This window comes from Physella acuta, unplaced genomic scaffold (genome assembly GCF_028476545.2).
Source record: "Physella acuta isolate Inbredline_101_S28 unplaced genomic scaffold, ASM2847654v3 ptg000061l, whole genome shotgun sequence".
NCBI lineage: Eukaryota > Metazoa > Mollusca > Gastropoda > Physidae > Physella > Physella acuta.
The window spans coordinates 471286-498277 of record NW_026731581.1 but is presented as its reverse complement, the minus strand read 5'-3'; the positions used below and the strand labels follow the sequence as shown (position 1 = coordinate 498277).

The following is a 26992-nucleotide window of genomic DNA, read 5'->3' as shown; positions in this document are numbered from 1 at the left end:
TGAGAGAGTTTAGCTTGTGCTACACCAAAGTTTTGTATGGTTTAGCTTGGGCTACACCAAAGTTTTGCAGGGTTTAGCTTTGGCTAGACCAAAGTTTTGTAGGGTTTAGCTTTGGCTAGACCAAAGTTCTGTAGGGTTTAGCTTGGGCTACACCAAAGTTCTGTAGGGTTTAGCTTGTGCTACACCACAGTTCTGTAGGGTTTAGCTTGCGCTACACCAAAGTTCTGTAGGGTTTGCTCTATAAACGTATATAAAGGTTAGAATGTACAGTGCGTCAGAATTGTCTATTCTAAATGTAATTACATATACAGTTTTAAGGTTAGTATAACATAAACGATATTCTAAAGCAATTAATCGACTGTAAACTGTCAGTCAAGGATCATTTTTACACGCAGGTATGATACAAATCTACCCGCGCGTTCGGTAAAGGACACAATGTTACCTGCAGGTTTGGTAAAGGGAACAATTTCACCCACTATTACACGCAAGCTTCTCAAAGGTTAATCCATTTGGTTAATACCTGATTAGCTATTCCACGTTGGATCTTAAGTACATTATAACTTTACGAGCCGACCCGCGGCATATCATATGCCGCTATTTAGTTGTTTTATTTTCTACTTTTCAGTAATTCATAATTTGTGAATTCGACAGTGCCAATACTACCATTGAAAATATTTTCTTTAAAACACTATCAGTAGGTCGTTAAGAACGATACAACCCCCACCCTCCTTTCCCCCAACCCCTACCCTACACCCCCCCCCCTAGTGAAAGCAGCCTCCTCTTGGTTACCTCCTCTAAGTTTAAAATCGTTTCAAACTAAATTACCTGCCCCTAATAGCCGTCACTAAACCCGACTCTACGAATGTAAACATTTAGCGTGAACCACAGCTCACTAGACCATGTAGGGGTGGGGTGGTAGGGAGCGCACTTACAGCTTGTTTTCTAGCGACTCCCAGAAGAGGATTATATATATAGATAGTTGGCACACAAGCAGCAGCTGATACCAATTGAGAAAGCATGCAAAGGGAAACAACTATGGATTACATAGTTAATGTAAATTGTAGAGCTATTTCCCTTACAATAACACGCTTTTAGCTTGAAGAAAAAAAACACTTTCACTGGCTGTGATAGCTTAAAATATCGCATGCTAAATATCACCTTTTTACTTAACGGCTAAAGCAATCTTTTCACTTTCTTCTAGTAGAGCAGTTCAAAGCGTGAAGATAAATAATGTTTTGTTATGTATGTTTTCTTCCTTCTTTCTAGTAATCTGAAATTAAAGTGTGTATCTGTACATGGATATGCTGTTTATGAACTCAAGTCTGACATTTCTACACACTGTCGGTCCCTGGGTGGACTTCTCTCTTCAAGTGGCCTAGAAAATAAAACGACCCGTCAGATTGTAATTTTTATGGCGCATTTTTTCCCCATTCAGTCCAGATGGCCGAAACTTGAAGGTCAATTTACAAATACGAATAAACAATTAGAGCAAACATATGACTAATTAATTCGACGAACCTTATGAATGCACTCAGTCTAGTAATTAACTCTTTTATTAGGACTCTAATCTAAAATCCACGTCTTTAATAAACGTAATGTGGGGACATGGTCAAATGGTAAAGTCCTAGATGAATAGTACACTACTGGGCATCAATGGTCGGACATTGCCAAATGGTAAAGTCCTAGATAAATAGTACACGACTGGGCATCAATGGTCAAATAGTCAAGTCCTCACTCGGGGCCGTAAAAGTTTAAAAAATAATCCATAAGTCAAAGAACTACTAGGCCTATTATAGCACCGAACCTGTGGCCCACAGGCCCGGCCACCGGCAGTCCAAGACACCTGCTATGCACGTCCTTAAGGAGATCTCAAACTTTTATTGCGCACTAACGATACATTTCCTGCACTGACTTTCATCGCATGTGAATGCCCTGCTGCATTCCTATAAAATGTTTTTAAAAGCTGTTGCTCTGCGGACACCTAGATCCCATACTTTTCACTACTTTAAATCATAAAATCATTAAATGATAGATCTACCATAGAGACCAAGTTGGAGTCTATCTCTATATTTGATTGTAAGTTTGGCAGACTTCCATAAGTATAGTAACATTGTACAAATAAACCTAACAGATCTAGATATCTAACAGCAGCATTTTTTCTAGTTAATATAGGCCTAGAACTAGAATCTAGATCTATTCTACTAGTAAAGATCTACAATCTACATGTCGCAAGTGTAAACGCGTTCAGAAAATACCAAGTTTAAAAAAATGATATACTGGCATATTATTAGTGTGACCTAATGATTTTCAGAGTGTGGCTGTGTTACACAACTCAAACTATGCGGTGTTTCCCTATATCTTGTCTTGTTTTTCTTGACTTGGTCAGTGGAAAAATAACAAGTCAATCTGCAGGTATTCAAATAATTTTTCGCCGTCCGTCTGTCCGTCAATTCGTATGTCCTTCCGTCTGTCTATCTGTCTAACCATCTTTCCTTCTATCCGTCTGTCTGTCCGCCTATCCGTCAATCCATCTGCCCATCTGTCCGTCCATCAGTCCATCAGTTCATCTGTCCGTCTGCCCCTCTGTCCGTCTTTCCGTCTGTCCATCGGCCCATTTATCCATCTGTCCATCTGTGCGTCTGTCCTTTTGTCCATCTGTTCATCTGTCCGTATGTCATGTTTTCCTTCTGTCCACTTGTCCATCTGTCCAACTGTCCATTTTTCCATGTGTCCATGTGTCCATCTGTCCATTTGTCCATCTGTCCATCTGTCCATCTGTATATCTATCCATCTGTCCATTTGTCAGTCTGTCAATAAATGCCACAACTTCTGATATCTTGGACCCAGTTATCCGACCAGAAAACGCGTTGGTCTTTGTGGGCGAGCGATTGGAAGTCAGGTGCAAGTTGTTGTATGACGTCGTCAGGACACGTGACCTCCAGTTTAATCTGACCTGTCAGGGCAATGACCTCACCCACCTCATCAGCAAGCCGATGGTTTTAGACAACATGACGGCAGCTGCATCCGTCAACATTTCTGATGAGCTGGGTACTGTCAATCAGCTGGTTTGTCACTCAGGCTCATCGAGACTGGCATCTACGTTTCTTTATGTTGAACGTAAGACATTTTTTTTATGCTGAACGTAAGACATTTTTTATGCTGACCGTAATACATTTTTATGCTGACCGTAAGACATTTTTAATATTGACCGTTAGACATTTTTTATGCTGACCGTAAGACATTTTTTATGCTGACCGTAAGACATTTTTTATGCTGACCGTAAGACATTTTTTATGCTGACCGTAAGACATTTTTTATGCTGACCGTAAGACAGTTTTAATATTGACCGTTAGACATTTTTTTTATGTTAACCGTTAGACATGTTTTTATATTAAACGTATTATATTAAATGCCATGCTAGAATGTTTGAATGTTTTGCTAGAATGTTTGAATGCCATGCTAGAATGTTTGAATGTTTTGCTAGAATGTTTGAATGCCATGCTAGAATGTTTGAATGCCATGCTAGAATGTTTGAATGCCATGCTAGAATGTTTGAATGCCATGCTAGAATGTTTGAATGCCATGCTAGAATGTTTGAATGCCATGCTAGAATGTTTGAATGCCATGCTAGAATGTTTGAATGCCATGCTAGAATGTTTGAATGCCATGCTAGAATGTTTGTATGCCATGCTAGAATGTTTGAATGCCATGCTAGAATGTTTGAATGCCATGCTAGAATGTTTGAATGCCATGCTAGAATGTTTGAATGCCATGCTAGAATGTTTGAATGCCATGCTAGAATGTTTGAATGCTATGCTTGAATGTTTGAATGCCATGCTAGAATGTTTGAATGCCATGCTAGAATGTTTGAATGCCATGCTAGAATGTTTGAATGCCATGCTAGAATGTTTGAATGCCATGCTAGAATGTTTGAATGCCATGCTAGAATGTTTGAATGCCATGCTAGAATGTTTGAATGCCATGCTAGAATGATTAAATGCCATGCTAGAATGTTTGAATGCCATGCTAGAATGTTTGAATGCCATGCTAGAATGTTTTAATGCCACTCTAGAATGTTTGAATGTTATGCTAGAATGTTTGAATGCCATGCTAGAATGTTTGAATGCCATGCTAGAATGTTTGAATGCTATGCTAGAATGTTTAAATGTTATGCTAGAATGTTTGAATGCTATGCTAGAATGTTTGAATGCCATGCTAGAATGTTTGAATGCCATGCTAGAATGACCGATCTGACCTACAGGACCGCTGCACAACGTCACCATCACAGAGGCCGTGTACAACTACATGGACTGTGTTGTTCTCAGGTGGACCCTGGGTAGCAGCTACAAGGACGAGAGGGCGGTCAGTGTGGAGGTGGAATGGCTACCCCATGACGTCATCACTGACCGGTAGCTTGCCAGTTGGGCAAAAATAAGCAAATCATTCATTTTCCTTTTGTCGACAAAACTTTTATCATAGGGTCACTAAATTTCTATTGTATCACCATATCCCCAAACTGTTTGAATGTCACCACTAGGTCACCAAAATGTTTGAATGTCACCACCATGTCACCTAACTGTTTGAATGTCACCACTAGGTCACCAAACTGTTTTTATGTCACCATTAGGTCACCAAACTGTTTGAATGTGACTACCATGTCATAAAACTGTTTGAATGTCACCATTAGGTCACCAAACTGTTTTAATATCACCACTAGGTCACCAAACTGTTTGAATGTCACCACTAGGTCATCAAACTGTTTGAATGTCACCACTAGGTCACTAAACTGTTTTAATGTCACCATTAGGTCACCAAACTGTTTAAATGTCACCACCAGATCACCAAACTGTTTGAATGTCACCACTAGGTCACCAAACTGTTTGAATGTGACTACCATGTCATAAAACTGTTTGAATGTCACCATTAGGTCACCAAACTGTTTTAATATCACCACTAGGTCACCAAACTGTTTGAATGTCACCACTAGGTCATCAAACTGTTTGAATGTCACCACTAGGTCACTAAACTGTTTTAATGTCACCATTAGGTCACCAAACTGTTTGAATGTCACCACCAGATCACCAAACTGTTTGAATGTCACCACTAGGTCACCAAACTGTTTGAATGTGACTACCATGTCATAAAACTGTTTGAATGTCACCATTAGGTCACCAAACTGTTTTAATGTCACCATTAGGTCACCAAACTGTTTGAATGTCAACACTAGGTCACCAAACTGTTTTAATGTCACCATTAGGTCACCAAACTGTTTGAATGTCACCACCAGATCACCAAACTGTTTGAATGTCACCATTAGGTCACCAAACAGTTTGAATGTAACCATTAGGTCACCAAACTGTTTGAATGTCACCACTAGGTCACACAACTGTTTCAATGTCACCACAATGTCACCCAACTGTTTGAATATCACCACCATGTCACCCAACTGTTTGAATGTCACCACCATGTCACCCAACTGTTTGAATGCCACCACAATGTCACCATTCTATCCGTGCACACAACAAAACAAAACCACCTGTGTCATCGGACCAGAGGATTACGCCGGACATGTGTGGATTAGTTTTAGGATTACAGTTTTCCATACAGCCTGGATGAACCGACCAAAGGAGTCGATGGTCTTAGACATGGTCAACTTGAATGCCACCATGTTTTACCAGATGAAGGTCAGGGAGAAAAGTAAGGAACTCGTTGATTGGTTAATGCGGGTTCAAATAGGAACTTGCTCTATGCTGATTCAAGTACATATGCTCTAGTTATATATTAACTCCTAAATTGTTCTATGCTTTGTTCAAATGTGTATAAGTTTACTTGTAAACACAGAGAAGGTCTAATTGATATAGGCCTACAAGCAAGGAGCTCACTTTGTATTGGTGGGACAATATTACTGTTTGGGTGTTTTTGTAGATCTTAATGAAAGCATTGATGTATGATTGTGTATTTGTCGAACCTAGTGAAAGCATCGTTGAGCTTAATAAAAGCTATAAAATGTGGTTTTATATTCGACTTGTAGCCTTAATATCTCTTTGTGTAATCTGGTATTATTATAGAATAAAGCGGGACATATTTGTGCAGGCTTTATAACATAATAAAGCTATTTGTTCTCACGGGATGAAGAGCTCAAATATTCCCAAAGTGTAAGGCTACATGTAAGGCTACATGTGAGGCTACATGTAAGGCTACATGTGAGGCAACATGTTAGGATGTAAGGCTACATGCGAGGCTACATGTATAGTTACATGTGAGGCTACATGTAAGGCTACATGTCAGGCTACATGTGAGGCTACATGTGAGGCTACATGTAAGGCTACATGTGAGGATGTGAGACTACATGTGAGGCTACATGTGAGGCTACATGTGAGGCTACATGTGAGGCTACATGTGTGGCTACATGTCAGGCTACATGTCAGGCTACATGTCAGTCTACATGCGAGGCTACATGTAAGGCTTTATGTGAGGCTACATGTCAGGCTACATGTCAGGCTACATGTGAGGCTACATGTGAGGATGTGAGGCTACATGTGAGGCTACATGTGAGGCTACATGTGAGGCTACATGTGAGGCTACATGCAAGGCTACATTTATAGTTTACATGTAAGGCTACATGTGAGGCTACATGTGAGGCTACATGTCAGGCTACATGTGAGGCTACATGTGAGGCTACATGTGAGGCTACATGTGAGGCTACATGTCAGGCTACATGTCAGGCTACATGTGAGGCTACATGTGAGGCTACATGTGAGGCTACATGTCAGGCTACATGTCAGGCTACATGTCAGGCTACATGTGAGGCTACATGTGAGGCTACATTTGAGGCTACATGTGAGGCTACATGTAAGGCTACATGTCAGGCTACATGTGAGGCTACATGTGAGGCTACATGTGAGGCTACATGTTTTGACCATTGCAGCTAAACCCGGACCGCCAGAGAATGTAACGGCAGTGCGGGTTAATGCGGGTTGCATCAACGTGTCGTGGAGCGAACCTCAGGTTTTCAGCAACTGCTCCATGTGTGAGAAAAAATATCAAGTGGATGTCAGAGATGGCAATGGGTCAAAGGTCGTGAGCGTAAGTTTGAAACGTTGAAACCATTTTACTTCTTGTGGTTGTTAAAGTCAAAATGATGTGGTCGTTAAGGAAGCTACAAGTTTTTCCTCCAAGTTTTCCTACAAGTTTTTCCTACAAGTTTTTCCTACAAGTTTTTCCTCCAAGTTTTCCTACAATTTTTTCCTACAAGTTTTTCCTACAAGTTTTTCCTACAAGTTTTCCCTACAAGTTTTTCCTACAATTTTTTCCTACAAGTTTTTCCTACAATTTTTTCCTACAAGTTTTTCCTACAAGTTTTCCTACAATTTTTTCCTACAAGTTTTTCCTACAAGTTTTTCCTACAAGTTTTCCCTACAAGTTTTTCCTACAAGTTTTTCCTACAATTTTTTCCTACAAGTTTTCCCTACAAGTTTTTCCTACAAGTTTTCCCTACAAGTTTTTCCTACAATTTTTTCCTACAAGTTTTTCCTACAATTTTTTCCTACAAGTTTTTCCTACAAGTTTTCCCTACAAGTTTTTCCTACAAGTTTTTCCTACAAGTTTTTCCTACAAGTTTTTCCTACAAGTTTTTCCTACAAGTTTTTCCTACAAGTTTTTCCTATAAGTTTTTCTTACAACTTTTTCCTACAATTTTTTCCTACAAGTTTTTCCTACAAGTTTTTCCTACAAGTTTTTCCTACAAGTTCTTCCTACAAGTTTTCCCTACAAGTTTTTCCTACTGACTTCCTGGGAAAATAATGCCAAAATTAGACACGCGACAAGCATTATATAGCTAAACCTACCATAATTATAACAGAAAGAATGCTATGGTTAAAGCTAAACCTACCTTAATTATGACCGACGGAATGCTACGGTTAAAGCTAAACCTACCTTAATTATGACCGACGGAATGCTACGGTTAAAGCTAAACCTACCTTAATTATGACCGACAGAATGCTGTGGTTAAAGCTAAACCTACCTTAATTATGACCGACAGAATGCTGTGGTTAAAGCTAAACCTACCTTAGTTATGACCGACGGAATGCTACGGTTAAAGCTAAACCTACCTTAATTATGACCGACGGAATGCTACGGTTAAAGCTAAACCTACCTTAATTATGACCGACAGAATGCTACGGTTAAAGCTAAACCTACCTTAATTACGACCGACAGAATGCTATAGTTAAAGCTAAACCTACCTTAATTACGACCGACAGAATGCTATGGTTAAAGCTAAACCTACCTTAATTGTGACCGACAGAATGCTACGGTTAAAGCTAAACCTACCTTAATTGTGACCGACAGAATGCTATGGTTAAAGCTAAACCTACCTTAATTACGACCGACAGAATGCTATGGTTAAAGCTAAACCTACCTTAATTACGACCGACAGAATGCTATGGTTAAAGCTAAACCTACCTTAACTATGACCGACAGAATGCTGTGGTTAAAGCTAAACCTACCTTAATTATGACCGACGGAATGCTACGGTTAAAGCTAAACCTACCTTAATTATGACCGACGGAATGCTACGGTTAAAGCTAAACCTAGCTTAATTATGACCGACAGAATGCTATAGTTAAAGCTAAACCTACCTTAATTATGACCGACGGAATGCTACGGTTAAAGCTAAACCTACCTTAATTATGACCGACGGAATGCTACGGTTAAAGCTAAACCTACCTTAATTATGACCGACAGAATGCTATGGTTAAAGCTAAACCTACCTTAATTATGACCGACAGAATGCTATGGTTAAAGCTAAACCTTACCCCAAGTCTGGCGAGAAGGTACAGGTGTGTCTGGTCAAGCCGTACCGTGAGTACAAAGTTTACCTGCGCTTGTCTGGTGACACCCTCAGCACGTGGAGTGATTGGGCGACAGTTGATTTCACAACACAAAATAGTAGTGAGTATAGCTAGGTTACTGTTGATATGACAACACAAAAAAGTAGTGAGTATAGCTAGGTTACTGTTGATATCACGACCTAAAATAGTAGTGAGTTTTGTTATGTTACTGTTGATAACACAGCCCAAAATAGTAGTGAGTTTTGTTATGTTACTGTTGATATGACAACACAAAATAGTAGTGAGTATAGCTATGCTACTGTAAATATCACAACACAAAATAGTAGTGAGTATAGCTTGGTTAAAGTTAATATCACAGCCCAAAATAGTAGTGAGTATAGCTAGGTTACTGTTGATATCACAACACAAAATAGTAGTGAGTATAGCTATGTTACTGTTGATATGACAACACAAAATAGTAGTGAGTATAGCTATGCTACTGTAAATATCACAACACAAAATAGTAGTGAGTATAGCTAGGTTAAAGTTAATATCACGACCCAAAATAGTAGTGAGTGTACCATTAAACCTCATTTTGAACTGTCAAACTTTAACCAGGGTATTATTCCCCCCCCCCCCCCCCAATTCACAGTTCCAACAAGCGGTCCACCACTGGATGAAACTAGCTACCACACTGAGCTGTGTGACGCAAATAGCAGGGACGTGACGGTGTACTGGCAAGTAAGTTGTTCTTACGGTGTACTGGCAAGTTGTTCTTACGGTGTACTGGCAAGTAGGTTGTTCTTACGGTGTACTGACAAGTTAGTTGTTCTTACGGTGTACTGGCAAGTAAGTTGTTCTTAGGGTGTACTGGCAAGTAAGTTGTGCTTACGGTGTACTAGCAAGTAAGTTGTTCTTACGGTGTACTGGCAAGTAAGTTGTTCTTACGGTGTACTGGCAAGTTGTTCTTACGGTGTACTGGCAAGTAAGTTGTTCTTACGGTGTACTGGCAAGTAAGTTGTTCTTACGGTGTACTTGCAAGTAAGTTGTTCTTACGGTGTACTGGCAAGTTGTTCTTACGGTGTACTGGCAAGTTGTTCTGACGGTGTACTGGCAAGTTGGTTTTATGGTGTACTGGCAAGCAAGTTGTTCTTACGGTGTACTGGCAAGTAAGTTGTTCTTACGGTGTACTGGCAAGTTGTTCTTATGGTGTACTGGCAAGTAAGTTGTTCTTACGGTGTACTGGCAAGTTGGTTTTACGGTGTACTGGCAAGTAAGTTGTTCTTACGGTGTACTGGCAAGTAAGTTGTTCTTACGGTGTACTGGCAAGGAAGTTGTTCTTACGGTGTACTGGCAAGTTGTTGTTACGGTGTACTGGCAAGTAAGTTGTTCTTAGGGTGTACTGGCAAGTAAGTTGTGCTTACGGTGTACTGGGAAGTAAGTTGTTCTTACGGTGTACTGGCAAGTAAGTTGTTCTTACGGTGTACTGGCAAGTAAGTTGTTCTTACGGTGTACTGGCAAGTTGTTCTTACGGTGTACTGGCAAATTGGTTTCATGGTGTACTGGCAAGTAAGTTGTTCTTACGGTGTACTGGCAAGTAAGTTGGTTTTACGGTTTACTGGCAAGTAAGTTGTTGTTACGGTGTACTGGCAAGTACGTTGTTCTCACGGTGTACTGGCAAGTTCTATTGGCAAGTTTAAATATTTTCATTCGTAACATTCAATAAAAACTCTCTTATTAAAGAAAGCAAGTTTGTATAATTTAGTTCTGTCATTGAATTTAAAATGTGTTATTAAAATGAGTTTAATTGTTGAAACAAAGTTAAAATGAACATTTCCCTCCATCTTTGTCTGATGTGTCTACTACCAGACGCCCCCCTCTTATGGCGAGGGTGTGGAGTTGTTAGGCTTCAAAGTTTCTTGGGGTCACACAACCACCTTCTTGAGTCCTGAGTTGAGATATTTCCAGAGGAATGCCAACTGCCTCATGCAACACACCATCGAAATCTACTCACTAACCAACCTGGGCGAGTCTCTAACACCATCTAATATACTCATACCGGAAGAGAAAAATGGTACGTTGTCATGTATTTTCTATAGTCGACCAATCAGGACGCTGGACTTTATTTTACGTCTCAGATAATACGTTGAATACTTGACTGGACACATCTTACATATTGACTATACACAACTGTCATATTGGCTACATATATATATATATATATATATATATATATATATATATATATATATATATATATATATATATACACACATATGTGTGTGTGTGTATGTGTGTGTGAGTGAGTGCGTGTGTGTGTGTGTATGTTGACCATACAGAAGTTTTAATGTGGTGCCGTAAGGTATATATCCTTGTAAAAGCTTACCAAAGAAAAAAAAATGATGTAATTATATCTTTCTATTGATAGAATTAGAGACAAGAGAAATAGATTTCAGAGTGGAAGAAGACTTCGATCCGAAAGTTTCAATAAACACAAAGAATATCCTAGTCATGTGGGATGGGACCTACCTTAGCAGTGTAACGATTGTCATCTATATATGTCAAGAGTTTTATTTACCTAAAACATGTTCTGTAAGTGATATAATCTTATTTTAATCATTTTTAAATAATACTAGACTACCCGTTATCTAGTTAGATAACTGTGGGTTTCGGGGATCATCCATAAATGACATCGCGTATGTCACTAATCATCACAAAATAACCAGACCCCACATTCCAAAAGGCGTCACACCTCAGACATTTTTGTCTTTTAAAAACACTGACTTCGTCTGAGCATAATCTTTTCATATGCTGAGGTCACAAAAACAGGGCAACTCTACTTCACCTGCCCAGTGTCCTCCCAACTCAGACATGTTTTTGTCTGTGAAAACACAGATTTTGGCTGAGCGTGGGTCTGACCACACTATCTCTTCATATGCTGTCGTTACAGCTGAACTTTACACCTACCCAACACTACTTCACCTGCCCAGTGTTCCGCCAAGTCTCAGACAACATGTTTTATCTTTAAAAAAAAAAAGATTCCGGCTGAGCATGGCTCTGACCATACTATGCACGTTATATACTGAGGACAAAGAAAGAGGTGAACTCTACTTCACCTTCCCTGTATCCCGCTAAGTTCCAATCGGCAAAAGCAACATTATCATTCACAACTAAAAACAAAAAAATAAAAAACAAAAAAACAAAAAAAAAAAATACGCTGACATGTCAAGAACCCATGCCACCCGCATGGTAACATAATGTGCTAACCTCTTAGCTATCTAAGTTCGTACTCATGAGAAGTTAATAACTTATATATTTTACTTCTAAGCGGCGTAAGAATCTACGCGAAGCAGCCCTAGAATTAGATCTAGATCTAGAATTATTTCAAATTAAATTGTATCTTAAATTAGCAAATTGCATAGCTAAACAAACAAAGATTTATATAAAATAATTAAGGCCTGAAATAGTTTAGTATATTATGATTCTAGTTCTAGATTCTAGATGTAGAATTTACGTTAAATCTGGATTTAGATGTAGAAATTAGATCTAGAGTCTACGTTGAGTCTAGATCTAGACTAGATCTAGATCTAGATCTAGATTTAGATTGAAAACTTTTTCTTCCTTCGCCAGCTGATCTGTAGATTTAGAGAAATTTATTGTAAAACTAAATGAAAAAGACAGTTGATAATTGATATAAGTGTTGGAACGTAATATATTTAGCAAACAGACGTATTGTTAAATTTATAGCCGACAGAAAATTAGCTTTAGAACGCGTTAAACATTGGAATGGGAACACAATCTTCTTCGATAGAAGCCGCCATTGTTGATGTAAAAAGTAAACAAATCATGTGACGTCACTATTCAGTCAAAGTAATGCCACTGTTTGAAACTTTTAAAATTAATGTGGTGAATCTAATCAATAAATTAACAGTTTGTCTGAAAACAAAAGTTGTTCTCTACCTACATAGTATTTTACAGCTCTACATATAGAGCAGATTCTCTCCGGTAGCCAATAAGACAAACAAAAAAGCAAATAAATATTCAAACATGTAAACAAACTTGAGTTTTAGTAGTATAGAGATTTCACACATTTCTCCGCCTGCACTACCCGCCTCCCACTATCAACCTCCACTATTCACCTGCACTATCCACCTGCACTACCCGCCTCCACTATCAACCTCCACTACCCGCCTCCACTATCAACCTCCACTATTCACCTGCACTATCCATCTGCACTACCCGCCTCCACTATCAACCTCCACTACCCGCCTCCACTATCAACCTCCACTATTCACCTGCACTACCCGCCTCCACTATCAACCTCCACTACCCGCCTCCACTATCAACCTCCACTATTCACCTGCACTATCCACCTGCACTACCCGCCTCCACTATCAACCTCCACTACCCGCCTCCACTATCAACCTCCACTATTCACCTGCACTACCCACCTCCAGTATCAACCTCCACTACCCGCCTCCACTATCAACCTCCACTATTCACCTGCACTATCCATCTGCACTACCCGCCTCCACTATCAACCTCCACTACCCGCCTCCACTATCAACCTCCACTATTCACCTGCACTACCCGCCTCCACTATCAACCTCCACTACCCGCCTCCACTATCCACCTGCAGTACCCGACTCCACTATCCACCTCCACTACCCGCCTCCACTATCCACCTGCAGTACCCGACTCCACTATCCACCTGCACTACCCGCCTCCACTATCAACCTCCACTATTCACCTGCACTATCCACATGCACTATCCGCCTCCACTATCAACCTCCACTACCCGCCTCCACTATCCACCTGCACTACCCGCCTCCACTATCCACCTGCACTATCCACCTGCACTATCCACCTGCACTACCCGCCTCCACTATCAACCTCCACTACCCGCCTCTACTATCCTCCTGCACTACCCGCCTCCACTATCAACCTCCACTATTCACCTGCACTACCCGCCTCCACTATCAACCTCCACTACCCGCCTCCACTATCAACCTCCACTATTCACCTGCACTATCCACCTGCACTACCCGCCTCCACTATCAACCTCCACTACCCGCCTCCACTATCAACCTCCACTATTCACCTGCACTATCCACCTGCACTACCCGCCTCCACTATCAACCTCCACTATCAACCTCCACTATCCACCTGCACTACCCACCCCCACTATCAACCTCCACTATCCACCTGCACTATCCACCTGCGCTATCCACCTGCACTGTCCACCTGCAGTACCCGCCTCCACTATCCACCTGCACTACCCGCCTCCACTATCAACCTCCACTACCCGCCTCCACTATCGACCTCCACTATTCACCTGCACTACCCGCCTCCACTATCAACCTCCACTACCCGCCTCCACTATCGACCTCCACTATTCACCTGCACTACCCGCCTCCACTATCAACCTCCACTACCCGCCTCCACTATCAACCTCCACTACCCGCCTCCACTATCGACCTCCACTATTCACCTGCACTACCCGCCTCCACTATCAACCTCCACTACCCGCCTCCACTATCGACCTCCACTATTCACCTGCACTACCCGCCTCCACTATCCACCTGCAGTACCCGACTCCACTATCCACCTGCACTACCCGCCTCCACTATCAACCTCCACTATTCACCTGCACTATCCACATGCACTATCCGCCTCCACTATCAACCTCCACTACCCGCCTCCACTATCCACCTGCACTACCCGCCTCCACTATCCACCTGCACTATCCACCTGCACTATCCACCTCCACTATCAACCTCCACTACCCGCCTCCACTATCCACCTGCACTACCCGCCTCCACTATCAACCTCCACTATCCACCTGCACTATCCACCTGCACTATCCACCTGCACTACCCGCCTCCACTATCAACCTCCACTATCCACCTGCACTATCCACCTGCACTATCCACCTCCACTATCAACCTCCACTACCCGCCTACACTATCAACCTGCACTACCCGCCTCCACTATCCACCTGCACTCTTCGCCTCCACTATCAACCTCCACTACCCGCCTCTACTATCCTCCTGCACTACCCGCCTCCACTATCAACCTCCACTATTCACCTTTACAATCCACCTGCCATATCCACCTGCACTACCCGCCTCCACTATCAACCTCCACTATTCATCTGCACTATCCACCTGCACTACCCGCCTCCACTATCAACCTCCACTACCCGCCTCCACTATCAACCTCCACTATTCATCTGCACTATCCAGCTGCACTACCCGCCTCCACTATCAACCTCCACTACCCGCCTCCACTATCAACCTCCACTATTCACCTTTGCAATCCACCTGCCATATCCACCTGCACTACCCGCCTCCACTATCAACCTCCACTATCGACCTGCACTATCCACCTGCACTATGCACCTGCACTACCCGCCTCCACTATCAACCTCCATTATCCACCTGCACTATCCACCTGCACTATCCACCTGCACTACCCACCTCCACTATCAACCTCCACTACCCGCCTCCACTATCCACCTGCACTACCCGCCTCCACTATCAACCTCCACTATCCACCTGCACTATCCACCTGCACTACCCGCCTCCACTATCAACCTCCACTACCCGCCTCCACTATCAACCTCCACTATTCACCTGCACTATCCACCTGCACTACCCGCCTCCACTATCAACCTCCACTATCAACCTCCACTACCCGCCTCCACTATCGACCTCCACTATTCACCTGCACTACCCGCCTCCACTATCAACCTCCACTACCCGCCTCCACTATCGACCTCCACTATTCACCTGCACTACCCGCCTCCACTATCCACCTGCAGTACCCGACTCCACTATCCACCTGCACTACCCGCCTCCACTATCAACCTCCACTATTCACCTGCACTATCCACATGCACTATCCGCCTCCACTATCAACCTCCACTACCCGCCTCCACTATCCACCTGCACTACCCGCCTCCACTATCCACCTGCACTATCCACCTGCACTATCCACCTCCACTATCAACCTCCACTACCCGCCTCCACTATCCACCTGCACTACCCGCCTCCACTATCAACCTCCACTACCCGCCTACACTATCAACCTCCACTATTCACCTGCACTATCCACCTGCACTACCCGCCTCCACTATCAACCTCCACTACCCGCCTCCACTATCAACCTCCATTATCCACCTGCACTATCCACCTGCACTATCCACCTGCACTACCCACCTCCACTATCAACCTCCACTACCCGCCTCCACTATCCACCTGCACTACCCGCCTCCACTATCAACCTCCACTATCCACCTGCACTATCCACCTGCACTACCCGCCTCCACTATCAACCTCCACTACCCGCCTCCACTATCAACCTCCACTATTCACCTGCACTATCCACCTGCACTACCCGCCTCCACTATCAACCTCCACTATCAACCTCCACTATCCACCTGCACTACCCGCCTCCACTATCAACCTCCACTATCAACCTCCACTATCCACCTGCACTACCCGCCCCCACTATCAACCTTCACTATCCACCTGCGCTATCCACCTGCACTGTCCACCTGCACTACCCGCCTCCACTATCCACCTGCAGTACCCGCCTCAACTATCCACCTGCAGAAGCCGCCTCCACTATCCACCTGCACTACCCGCCTCCACTATCAACCTCCACTATTCACCTGCACTATCCACCTGCACTACCCGCCTCCACTATCAACCTCCACTACCCGCCTACACTATCAACCTCCACTATTCATCTGCACTATCCACCTGCACTACCCGCCTCCACTATCAACCTCCACTACCCGCCTACACTATCAACCTCCACTATTCACCTGCACTATCCACCTGCACTACCCGCCTCCACTATCAACCTCCACTACCCGCCTACACTATCAACCTCCACTATTCACCTGCACTATCCACCTGCACTACCCGCCTCCACTATCAACCTCCACTACCCGCCTCCACTATCAACCTCCACTACCCGCCTCCACTATCAACCTCCACTACCCGCCTCCACTATCTACCTGCACTACCCGCCTCCACTATCCACCTGCAGTACCCGACTCCACTATCCACCTGCAGTACCCGCCTCCACTATCAACCTCCACTATTCACCTGCACTATCCACATGCACTATCCGCCTCCACTATCAACCTCCACTACCCGCCTCCACTATCCACCTGCACTACCCGCCTCCACTATCCACCTGCACTATCCACCTGCACTATCAACCTGCACTACCCGCCTCCACTATCAACCTCCACTATTCACCTCAACAATCCACCTGCCATATCCACCTGCACTACCCGCCTCCACTATCAACCTCCACTACCCGCCTCCACTATCCAACTGTACTATCCACCTCCACTACCCGCCTCTACTATCCTCCTGCACTACCCGCCTCCACTATCAACCTCCACTATTCACCTCAACAATCCACCTGCCATATCCATCTGCACTACCCGCCTCCATTATCAACCTCCACTATTCATCTGCACTATCCAGCTGCACTACCCACCTCCACTATCCACCTCCACTATCGACCTGCACTATCCACCTGCACTATCCACCTGCACTACCCGCCTCCACTATCAACCTCCATTATCCACCTGCACTATCCACCTGCACTATCCACCTGCACTACCCACCTCCACTATCAACCTCCACTACCCGCCTCCACTATCAACCTCCACTATCCACCTGCACTATCCACCTGCACTATCCACCTCCACTATCAACCTCCACTATCCACCTGCACTATCCACATGCACTATCCGCCTCCACTATCAACCTCCACTACCCGCCTCCACTATCCACCTGCACTACCCGCCTCCACTATCCACCTGCACTACCCGCCTCCACTATCAACCTGCATATCTGTCCCACCAACCTTTAGAATAACTAGTCTGGCCCACCAACCTTTAGAATAACTAGTCTGGCCCACCAACCTTTAGAATAACTACTCTGACTCACCAACCTTTAGAATAACTAGTCTGGCCCACTAACCTTTAGAATAACTACTCTGACTCACCAACCTTTAGAATAACTAGTCTGGCCCACCAACCTTTAGAATAACTAGTCTGGCCCACCAACCTTTAGAATAACTAATCTGGCCCACCAACCTTTAGAATAACTAGTCTAGCCCACCAACCTTTAGAATAACTAATCTGGCCCACCAACCTTTAGAATAACTAGTCTGGCCCACCAACCTTTAGAATAACTAGTCTGGCCCACCAACCTTTAGAATAACTAGTCTGGTCCACCAACCTCGAGAATAACTAATCTGGCCCACCAACCTTTAGAATAACTACTCTGACTCACCAACCTTTAGAATAACTATTCTGACTCACCAACCTTTAGAATAACTAGTCTGGTCCACCAACCTTTAGAATAACTAGTGTGGCCCACCAACCTTTAGAATAACTAGTCTGGCCCACCAACCTTTAGAATAACTAGTCTGGCCCACCAACCTTTAGAATAACTAGTCTGGTCCACCAACCTCGAGAATAACTAGTCTGGCCCACCAACCTTTAGAATAACTAGTCTGGCCCACCAACCTTTAGAATAACTAGTCTGGCCCACCAACCTTTAGAATAACTAGTGTGGCCCACCAACCTTTAGAATAACTAGTCTGGCCCACCAACCTTTAGAATAACTAGTGTGGCCCACCAACCTTTAGAATAACTAGTCTGGCCCACCAACCTTTAGAATAACTAGTCTGGTCAACCAACCTTTAGAATAACTAGTCTGGCCCACCAACCTTTAGAATAACTAGTCTGGTCCACCAACCTTTAGAATAACTAGTCTGGCCCACCAACCTTTAGAATAACTAGTGTGGCCCACCAACCTTTAGAATAACTAGTCTGGCCCACCAACCTTTAGAATAACTAGTCTGGTCCACCAACCTTTAGAATAACTAGTCTGGCCCACCAACCTTTAGAATAACTAGTGTGGCCCACCAACCTTTAGAATAACTAGTCTGGCCCACCAACCTTTAGAATAACTAGTCTGGTCCACCAACCTTTAGAATAACTCGTCTGGCCCACCAACCTTTAAAATAACTAGTGTGGCCCACCAACCTTTAGAATAACTAGTCTGGCCCACCAACCTTTAAAATAACTAGTCTGGCCCACTAACCTTTAGAATAACTAGTCTGACCTGCTCATATATTTCCACTTTACCTCAGAACGATCAGCTGATCTTTAAAATACCCGCCACAGTCAGTCTGCTGAATGTAACCGACCTGAGCGTGTCAGAGAATCTGTTTGGGTACGCACTGGAGCACATCGATGGCAGAAAACATGGCATCACGTGGACCAACTGCGTCTATCGTCCTGAAACTGGTACCAATGCTTTTGTCGTTTTACCTAGCATTTGCAAGTTGTCTTTTGTCTAGAATCTTGTACCAATGCAATTGTCATTTGATTTATCTAGCATTAGCACGTTCTAATTTCTAGTAACTTATACTAATGTGACTGTCGTTATACTTAGCAACTTAACACTGTCTATTGTCTAGTTCTGGAATCGGCAACTTTCGGCTCGCACAAATATTAATAATTATTTTATTTTATTTTCAAAACTCATAAAAATATAGTTCTGCAACACTTGGTAATGAATTATATAATCATAAACATAAACAATAAACACTCGCTATTCTATTAGAATATTTATGTACTCCATATTTTTAATGTACTTCCTATTAAACTGATCATCCCGAATTGCAACATTCAACTTCATGGTGGATATCACAAAGAAACTAAACGAGCTAAATGTAAACTGCAAGGAATGGAAAACTCAGCCTATGCCTTGCCTGAGAAGTGGATGTTTCGAAAAAAATTACGTTTTTTTGTTGAAGACACGGAGAGCGGTAAATTACTTGATTTAAAAAAAAAAATCATTATTAGCACGAATTGCTTCAGCATTACAACAAACAAAAGGAAGGATGGATTCACTGAGAGATTTGAGCAATTCAAAACAAATTCAAGTACTCGGACGTTCATAGTAGACTCTCTCAACACAAAAACAAATTATATTAATTTTGAGCTATTTGGAATTGATGCTGGTTCGCTTCAAAGGATTTGAAAACGACTCATTTGTGGAGCGGAAAATTCACAGAACTCAAGAGCATGTAAAAATAGTTGAAGGTTCAGTAAAACATGTACGCTGCACAACTGGACAGCTCTAAAAGAAATATCGCGAGTTGAGGCATGGAATAGATTTGCAGAATGGTACAGTAACGTGGAGAAGTTGATATTCTGGAGTGCTGACGATCTTTAGGTCAACATATTTGTGCTAACAAGAGATCTCTTACATGAATATAATGAAAGTTAAGTAAGAAGCCAACTAACTCATAAAAATCTAGCGGCGTGCTCGAAACTTCCTAAAACAAGAAGTTATGAGCCAGATTTTAAAAAACTTTCAAACGGCATGCAAGGTAACTAATGTAAAAATTCAATGATTATGGTTATATTGAATGATTACTAATTTTATTATTCTAGAAGAGCTAGCTAAAATACTATAATATGTTTTGTGCGAAACGTGTATTTTTTAAAAATATGAATAAATATTATTTCATATTTAAATCTATTTATTTAAATTATATATATATATATATATATATATATATATATATATATATATATATATATATATATATATATATATATATATATATATATATATATATATATGTTACGGTCAAAGCCCGAAGTGCGGCCAAACCCCGGATTGGCCGGCCAATGCGCGGATTGGCCGGCTCTCTTGGCCAAAGCCCGAAGAACTTAGAACTAAGATCGTATTTCGTACATTGGCCGGCCAATGCGCGCACTGGCCGGGACGTACTGGCCAAAGTCCGAAGTACTTAAACTTGACAGCGTATTTTGTACATTGGCCGGCCAATGCGCGCATTGGCCGGGATGTCCTGGCCAATGTTGTATCTAGACTAAGTTGTAATCGCGTTTTAATTATTCTGGGTGCGGTTTCATTGTGAGTAACGTATTGTTTAGCTCTTGTTTGTATAGCATTCTATATGCAAGGCGACATGGGCCGTCAGACCAGGAGACAGACATAGCAGATGGCTGTCAAAAGAAAAAAAAAATGTAAATCCATGTTAGTTTAATATATGGGCTACAACTGTATGTGACAGCCTCCTCCATGATGACGAGGTGAGACAATCATCAAAGAACAAAAGACAGTCGGCGTCACCGACCACGTGCAACAAGACGGAACGTTCAAAAGACTTTTCCGCGTTCCTAGATGTTCAAAACATGATGATGACATGGATGTAAACAAATGAATCAGCTCATTGGGCTGAGAGTCTCAAATTCATTAAATTTATGAAAAATCGTTCTTTTCATCAAGGAATCCAACAATCACCATACGAAGCCTTGTTTGGATGCAAAGCAAAAGTGGGACTTAGCAATTCAAATCTACTAAGAGAGGCTCTCAATAAAATAGCTACTGAGGAAGATCTTGAGAACATTGAACAAGAAATGGAGGTTGCCATAAATGCAACTACATCCTCAGCTCACACATCTACTGCCGTGGCGGAACGTCCAGACCAGTTGCGTGACAATAATGTGGCCAACAGATTCTGTATAGTTTGTGAAAAACATTGTAGTGCAGCTCATTCTTGTGGATCCTGTGGCAAAGATGTCCATGCTATTTGTGGAGTACCCAATGAAGCAGACGAAGGGTACGGAGGGAACATTACCTGCAGATTGTGTCACAACAAACAAGACATCATGGAACACAGGTCAGCAGCTCATACTGGCTTGCAAACTCAAGGTGCTAAGATGCTTAAAACGTCAAATACAAAATTTAAAGATGGTGAAGTGGGTGACAATGTACACATCCGTGTTCCAGATGTTGACAGAGGTCGCGGTGATCCCCGAAGCGTGATTGCAGTTGTCATGAGCGTCGAGGGCGGTTTCTACAAATTAGGAACCGAACATGGTGTTCTAAAACAACTGTATGCTAGAAGTGAGTTTTCAATTCTTCACGAAAAACTGCTCTTATTGTCGTCAGTTGGCACTGAGGAGAAATCACTTCGAACCATCGCATCTTCATCGCATCTTCACAATCATTGACTGGGGGCCAAGGCTACACTCGCTGCAATTGCACAACCAAGTGTACAACAAATCGCTGCAAGTGTAAAAATAACAAGCTGCTATGTAATTCTAAATGCCATAAAAGTTCAACTTGTTGTAACAAATGATAATATTGATTGATTGAGACTATAGTACAATACAAAATTTGAATGTTTCTGTCATTTACTTTAATTAATAATCAATAAAGACTTAATTTCATGATCCTACCGGCATAAAAAAAAAAAAAATCTGCTCATGATCTTCTAATTAAGACTTTGGCCGGTCCACCATGGCCAGTCCGCGGACTGGCCGGCCAAAGGCCGAAATCAAGAGCTATTTCAGACTTTGGCCGGTCCACAATGGCCAGTCTGCGGATTGGCCGGCCAAAGGCCGAAATGAAGCAAAGTTTTGGACTTTGGCCGACCTATGGGAGGCGATATTGGCCAATGCGCGGATTGGCCGGCCAATCCTAGCATTGGCCGACTTCGGGTTTTGACCGTAACATATATATATATATATATATATATATATATATATATATATATATATATATATATACACCTAATCCTAAATATTGAAAGAAAATGTTAGTGGCTCTTTAAACACTGGTAAATTTTTGTAAATTGCATCATTTGGCTCTTCCGTCTCAAAAGGTTGTCGACCCCTGGTCTAGTTGATTGAAGTTTATGATCGTTGTCATTTCATTCATTCAGCGGTAATCTTTTAAGTTCAGAAAAGTGATTAGGACATCTCAGAACTGTCTATATCACGTGAACGTAGTTCTAGAAAAGTTATCAGGAAACCCTAAAACTGTCTATATGACGTGACCTCAGTTCCAGAAAAGCCCACCAAAGTGAGCGTCGTGTCGGGTCAGTCCTACGGTTCTATAACCGTCATCTGGGAGTCGAGTCAGTGCAGCAGGGAGACAAAAGTCTTCATCAGATACTACGAGATCTCCGTCTGTCGTCTGCAGCAAGATATTTTCCCCGACACCAACTGCACACGTAAGTCACGTTTGACGTCACTAGTTGGTCCCATCCAATGTGTCTGTAGTGTATCAAGTTGGTTCCATCCAATGTGTCTGTATCAAGTTGGTTCCATCCAATGTGTCTGTAGTGTATCAAGTTGGTTCCATCCAATGTGTCTGTAGTGTATTAAGTTGGTTCCATCCAATGTGTCTGTAGTGTATCAAGTTGGCTCCATCCAATGTGTCTGTATCAAGTTGGTTCCATCCAATGTGTCTGTAGTGTATTAAGTTGGTTCCATCCAATGTGTCTGTAGTGTATCAAGTTGGTTCCATCCAATGTGTCTGTAGTGTATCAAGTTGGTTCCATCCAATGTGTCTGTATCAAGTTGGTTCCATCCAATGTGTCTGTAGTGTATTAAGTTGGTTCCATCCAATGTGTCTGTAGTGTATCAAGTTGGTTCCATCCAATGTGTCTGTAGTGTATCAAGTTGGTTCCATCCAATGTGTCTGTAGTGTATCAAGTTGGTTCCATCCAATGTGTCTGTAGTGTATCAAGTTGGTTCCATCCAATGTGTCTGTAGGGTATCAAGTTGGTTCCATCCAATGTGTCTGTAGTGTATCAAGTTGGTTCCATCCAATGTGTCTGTAGTGTATCAAGTTGGTTCCATCCAATGTGTCTGTAGTGTATTAAGTTGGTTCCATCCAATGTGTCTGTAGTGTATCAAGTTGGTTCCATCCAATGTGTCTGTAGTGTATCAAGTTGGTTCCATCCAATGTGTCTGTAGTGTATCAAGTTGGTTCCATCCAATGTGTCTGTAGTGTATCAAATTGGTTCCATCCAATGTGTCTGTAGTGTATCAAGTTGGTTCCATCCAATTTGTCTGTAGTGTATCAAGTTGGTTCCATCCTATGTGTCTGTAGTGTATCAAGTTGGTTCCATCCAATGTGTCTGTAGTGTATCAAGTTGGTTCCATCCAATTTGTCTGTAGTGTATCAAGTTGGTTCCATCCTATGTGTCTGTAGTGTATCAAGTTGGTTCCATCCAATGTGTCTGTAGTGTATCAAGTTGGTTCCATCCAATGTGTCTGTAGTGTATCAAGTTGGTTCCATCCAATGTGTCTGTAGTGTATCAAGTTGGTTCCATCCAATTTGTCTGTAGTGTATCAAGTTAGTTCCAGCCACAACAACTATAACGTCCTCGACCTAGACGACGCCACGTTGTACCTGGTCTACATTAGAGCCGTCACTAATTTTACCAAAAGTCCGTTTTCTGACCCACAGACAGCTTTAACTCGAGGTAAGTGAATAAACATTGGCTGTTCTCTGTGGTCAACTCGTGTCTTTAGTCTGTGGTCAACTCGTGTCTTTAGTCTGTGGTCAACTCGTGCCTTTAGCCAGTGGTCAACTCGTGTCTTTAGTCTGTGGTTAACTCGTGTCATTAGCCAGTGGTCAACTCGTGTCTTTAGACTGTGGTCAACTCGTGTCATTAGCCAGTGGTCAACTCGTGTCTTTAGTATGTGGTCAACTCGTGTCTTTAGTCTGTGGTCAACTCGTGTCATTAGCCAGTGGTCAACTCGTGTCTTTAGTCTGTGGTCAACTCGTGTCATTAGCCAGTGGTCAACTCGTGTTTTTAGCCAGTGGTCAACTCGTGTCTTTAGCCAGTGGTCAACTCGTGTTTTTAGCCAGTGGTCAACTCGTGTCTTTAGTCTGTGGTCAACTCGTGTGTTTAGTCTGTGGTCAACTCGTGTCTTTAGCCAGTGGTCAACTCGTGTCTTTAGCCAGTGGTCAACTCGTGTCTTTAGCCAGTGGTCAACTCGTGTCTTCAGCCAGTGGTCAACTCGTGTCTTTAGTCTGTGGTCAACTCGTGTTTTTAGCCAGTGGTCAACTCGTGTCTTTAGTCTGTAGTCAACTCGTGTCTTTAGTCTGTAGTCAACTCGTGTCTTTAGTCTGTGGTCAACTCGTATCTTAAGTCTGTGGTCAATTCGTGTCTTTAGCCAGTGGTCAACTCGTGTCTTTAGCCTGTGGTCAACTCGTGTCTTTAGCCAGTGGTCAACTCGTGTCTTTAGTCTGTAGTCAACTCGTGTCTTTAGTCTGTGGTCAATTCGTGTCTTTAGCCAGTGGTCAACTCGTGTCTTTAGTCTGTGGTCAACTCGTGTCTTTAGTCAGTGGTCAACTCGTGTCTTTAGCCAGTGGTCAACTCGTGTCTTTAGTCTGTGGTCAACTCGTGTCTTTAGCCAGTGGTCAACTCGTGTCTTTAGTCTGTGGTCAACTCGTGTCATTAGCCAGTGGTCAACTCATGTCTTTATGCTGTGGTCAACTCGTGTCTTTAGTCTGTGGTCAACTCGTGTCTTTAGTTTGTGGTCAACACGCGTCTTTAGTCTGTGGTCAACTCGTGTCATTAGCCAGTGGTCAACTCGTGTCATTAGCCAGTGGTCAACTCGTGTCTTTAGTCTGTGGTCAACTCGTGTCATTAGTCTGTGGTCAACTCGTGTCATTAGCCAGTGGTCAACTCGTGTCTTTAGTCTGTGGTCAACTCGTGTCTTTAGTCTGTGGTCAACTCGTGTCTTTAGTCTGTGGTCAACTCGTGTCTTTAGTCTGTGGTCAACTCGTGTCATTAGCCAGTGGTCAACTCGTGTCTTTAGTCTGTGGTCAACTCGTGTCTTTAGTTTGTGGTCAACACGCGTCTTTAGTCTGTGGTCAACTCGTGTCTTTAGCCAGTAGTCAACTCGTGTCTTTAGTCTGTGGTCAACTCGTGTCTTTAGGCAGTGGTCAACTCATGTCTCTATGCTGTGGTCAACTCGTGTCATTAGCCAGTGGTCAACTCATGTCTTCTGTCTATCATCAACCCTTGATTATCTTGTCAAATGTCCATCTACAGCTGGTAAGATCAACAAATTTGCAGTTCTTATTCCTTTTATTTTCCCGGTAGTGGCGATGATTACAATGTGTGTAGGATGTTTCTTATGGTAAGTTGATCAGCTCAGAAAAAATGTGAAATATCAAGTTAAAATACAATACTTACAAATTATCTAAGTCGTGTTTTATATTCTAAAGTTTATAATAATCAGAGAACATTTACTGTCGGAATAAAGTTATCGCGGATTCAACATTGTTTATTTTTAGGTACATGTGTTCAACGGTCCACTAAACTGCCAGTTATCTAGGAGATATAGATGGTCAGATGTCCAGTTATCTAGGAGACCTAGATGGTCAGATGTCCAGTTATCTAGGAGACCTAGATGATCAGATGTCCAGTTATCTAGGAGACCTAGATGGTCAGATGTCCAGTTATCTAGGAGACCTAGATGGTCAGATGTCCAGTTATCTAGGAGACCTAGATGGTCAGATGTCCAGTTATCTAGGAGACCTAGATGGTCAGATGTCCAGTTATCTAGGAGACCTAGACGGTCAGATGTCCAGTTTTCTAGGAGACCTAGATGGTCAGATGTCCAGTTTTCTAGAGATTTATGATAGATGTAATTGGACCTAATGCTTGAATGAGGGCAACCTTTGATGAAATATTTAATTACTTTGTTCGCTATTAAATAAAATTGTGTGTGACTTAGCACTCAGGCCTGAATACTGTATACTTAATGTTGTGTCAATTAGCACCTAGATCTGTATCCTGTGCACATTATACGTGTCTGTTTTTTTTTTCTGTTTACGTTTTACGATGAATTTTGCACCCAATGCAAAGGGAGAAAACTGATTTATTATTCTAGTTTCACTTTAAACGAGTTGTCGCCAATTACTCAAATTCTATAAGTAACAATGAATGAAAAGAGGAAAAGATTTTGACAGAGGACAACAGCAGTGGCGTTACTGCAGAACCCCACATATATATATATATATATATATATATATATATATATATTCGGGGGGGGGATGTCTCATTCCGCCAGTGGACAACATTTAGTCGTTGAGTTTTAGACGTTTCTTCACTCTGTCACCCAACGATTGAATCTGTGTGCCCGAATGTTTTAACAATGCTCTCTACCTCGACCAGTGCCTACTTCCATCTACAAAATCTGACACAGTGTCATATCAGCCCATAACCCGTTTGCTGTATGTTTTATTCACAAGACCAATTAGACATAGCGTCAC

At 42.5% G+C, this 26992-nt stretch overlaps 2 protein-coding genes across 2 annotated transcripts; both read left to right on the top strand.

Moving 5' to 3' along the window:
* The first annotated feature begins 1959 nt into the window (after positions 1 to 1959).
* Positions 1960 to 4413, top strand: LOC131949077 (uncharacterized). Its single transcript, XM_059310844.1, has 4 exons — positions 1960 to 2076; positions 2312 to 2412; positions 2848 to 3117; positions 4262 to 4413. The coding sequence occupies exons 2-4, from the start codon at positions 2340 to 2342 to the stop codon at positions 4411 to 4413; spliced, it is 495 nt and encodes a 164-aa protein (XP_059166827.1). The 5' UTR covers positions 1960 to 2076; positions 2312 to 2339.
* Positions 4414 to 5445: 1032 nt separating this feature from the next.
* On the top strand, positions 5446 to 26445 carry LOC131948961 (uncharacterized). The gene is made up of 11 exons (XM_059310701.1): positions 5446 to 5697; positions 6929 to 7086; positions 8790 to 8952; positions 9484 to 9572; positions 10701 to 10905; positions 11260 to 11423; positions 19020 to 19176; positions 22755 to 22925; positions 24048 to 24185; positions 25767 to 25854; positions 26012 to 26445. The coding sequence occupies exons 1-11, from the start codon at positions 5466 to 5468 to the stop codon at positions 26034 to 26036; spliced, it is 1590 nt and encodes a 529-aa protein (XP_059166684.1). The 5' UTR covers positions 5446 to 5465; the 3' UTR covers positions 26037 to 26445.
* The last annotated feature ends 547 nt before the right edge of the window (positions 26446 to 26992 follow it).

Excerpts from the sequence above, each read along its gene's own strand:
- LOC131949077 (XM_059310844.1), top strand. The coding sequence starts at position 2,340 with ATGCGGTGTTTCCCTATATCTTGTCTTGTTTTTCTTGACTTGGTCAGT. Across the intron at positions 2,413-2,847 it reads AATAACAAGTCAATCTGCAG|TTATCCGACCAGAAAACGCG; the intron begins GTATTCAAATAA and ends TCTTGGACCCAG. Across the intron at positions 3,118-4,261 it reads TACGTTTCTTTATGTTGAAC|GACCGCTGCACAACGTCACC; the intron begins GTAAGACATTTT and ends TCTGACCTACAG.
- LOC131948961 (XM_059310701.1), top strand. The coding sequence starts at position 5,466 with ATGTCACCCAACTGTTTGAATGCCACCACAATGTCACCATTCTATCCG. Across the intron at positions 5,698-6,928 it reads GATGAAGGTCAGGGAGAAAA|CTAAACCCGGACCGCCAGAG; the intron begins GTAAGGAACTCG and ends TGACCATTGCAG. Across the intron at positions 22,926-24,047 it reads CCCCGACACCAACTGCACAC|TGTATCAAGTTAGTTCCAGC; the intron begins GTAAGTCACGTT and ends ATTTGTCTGTAG.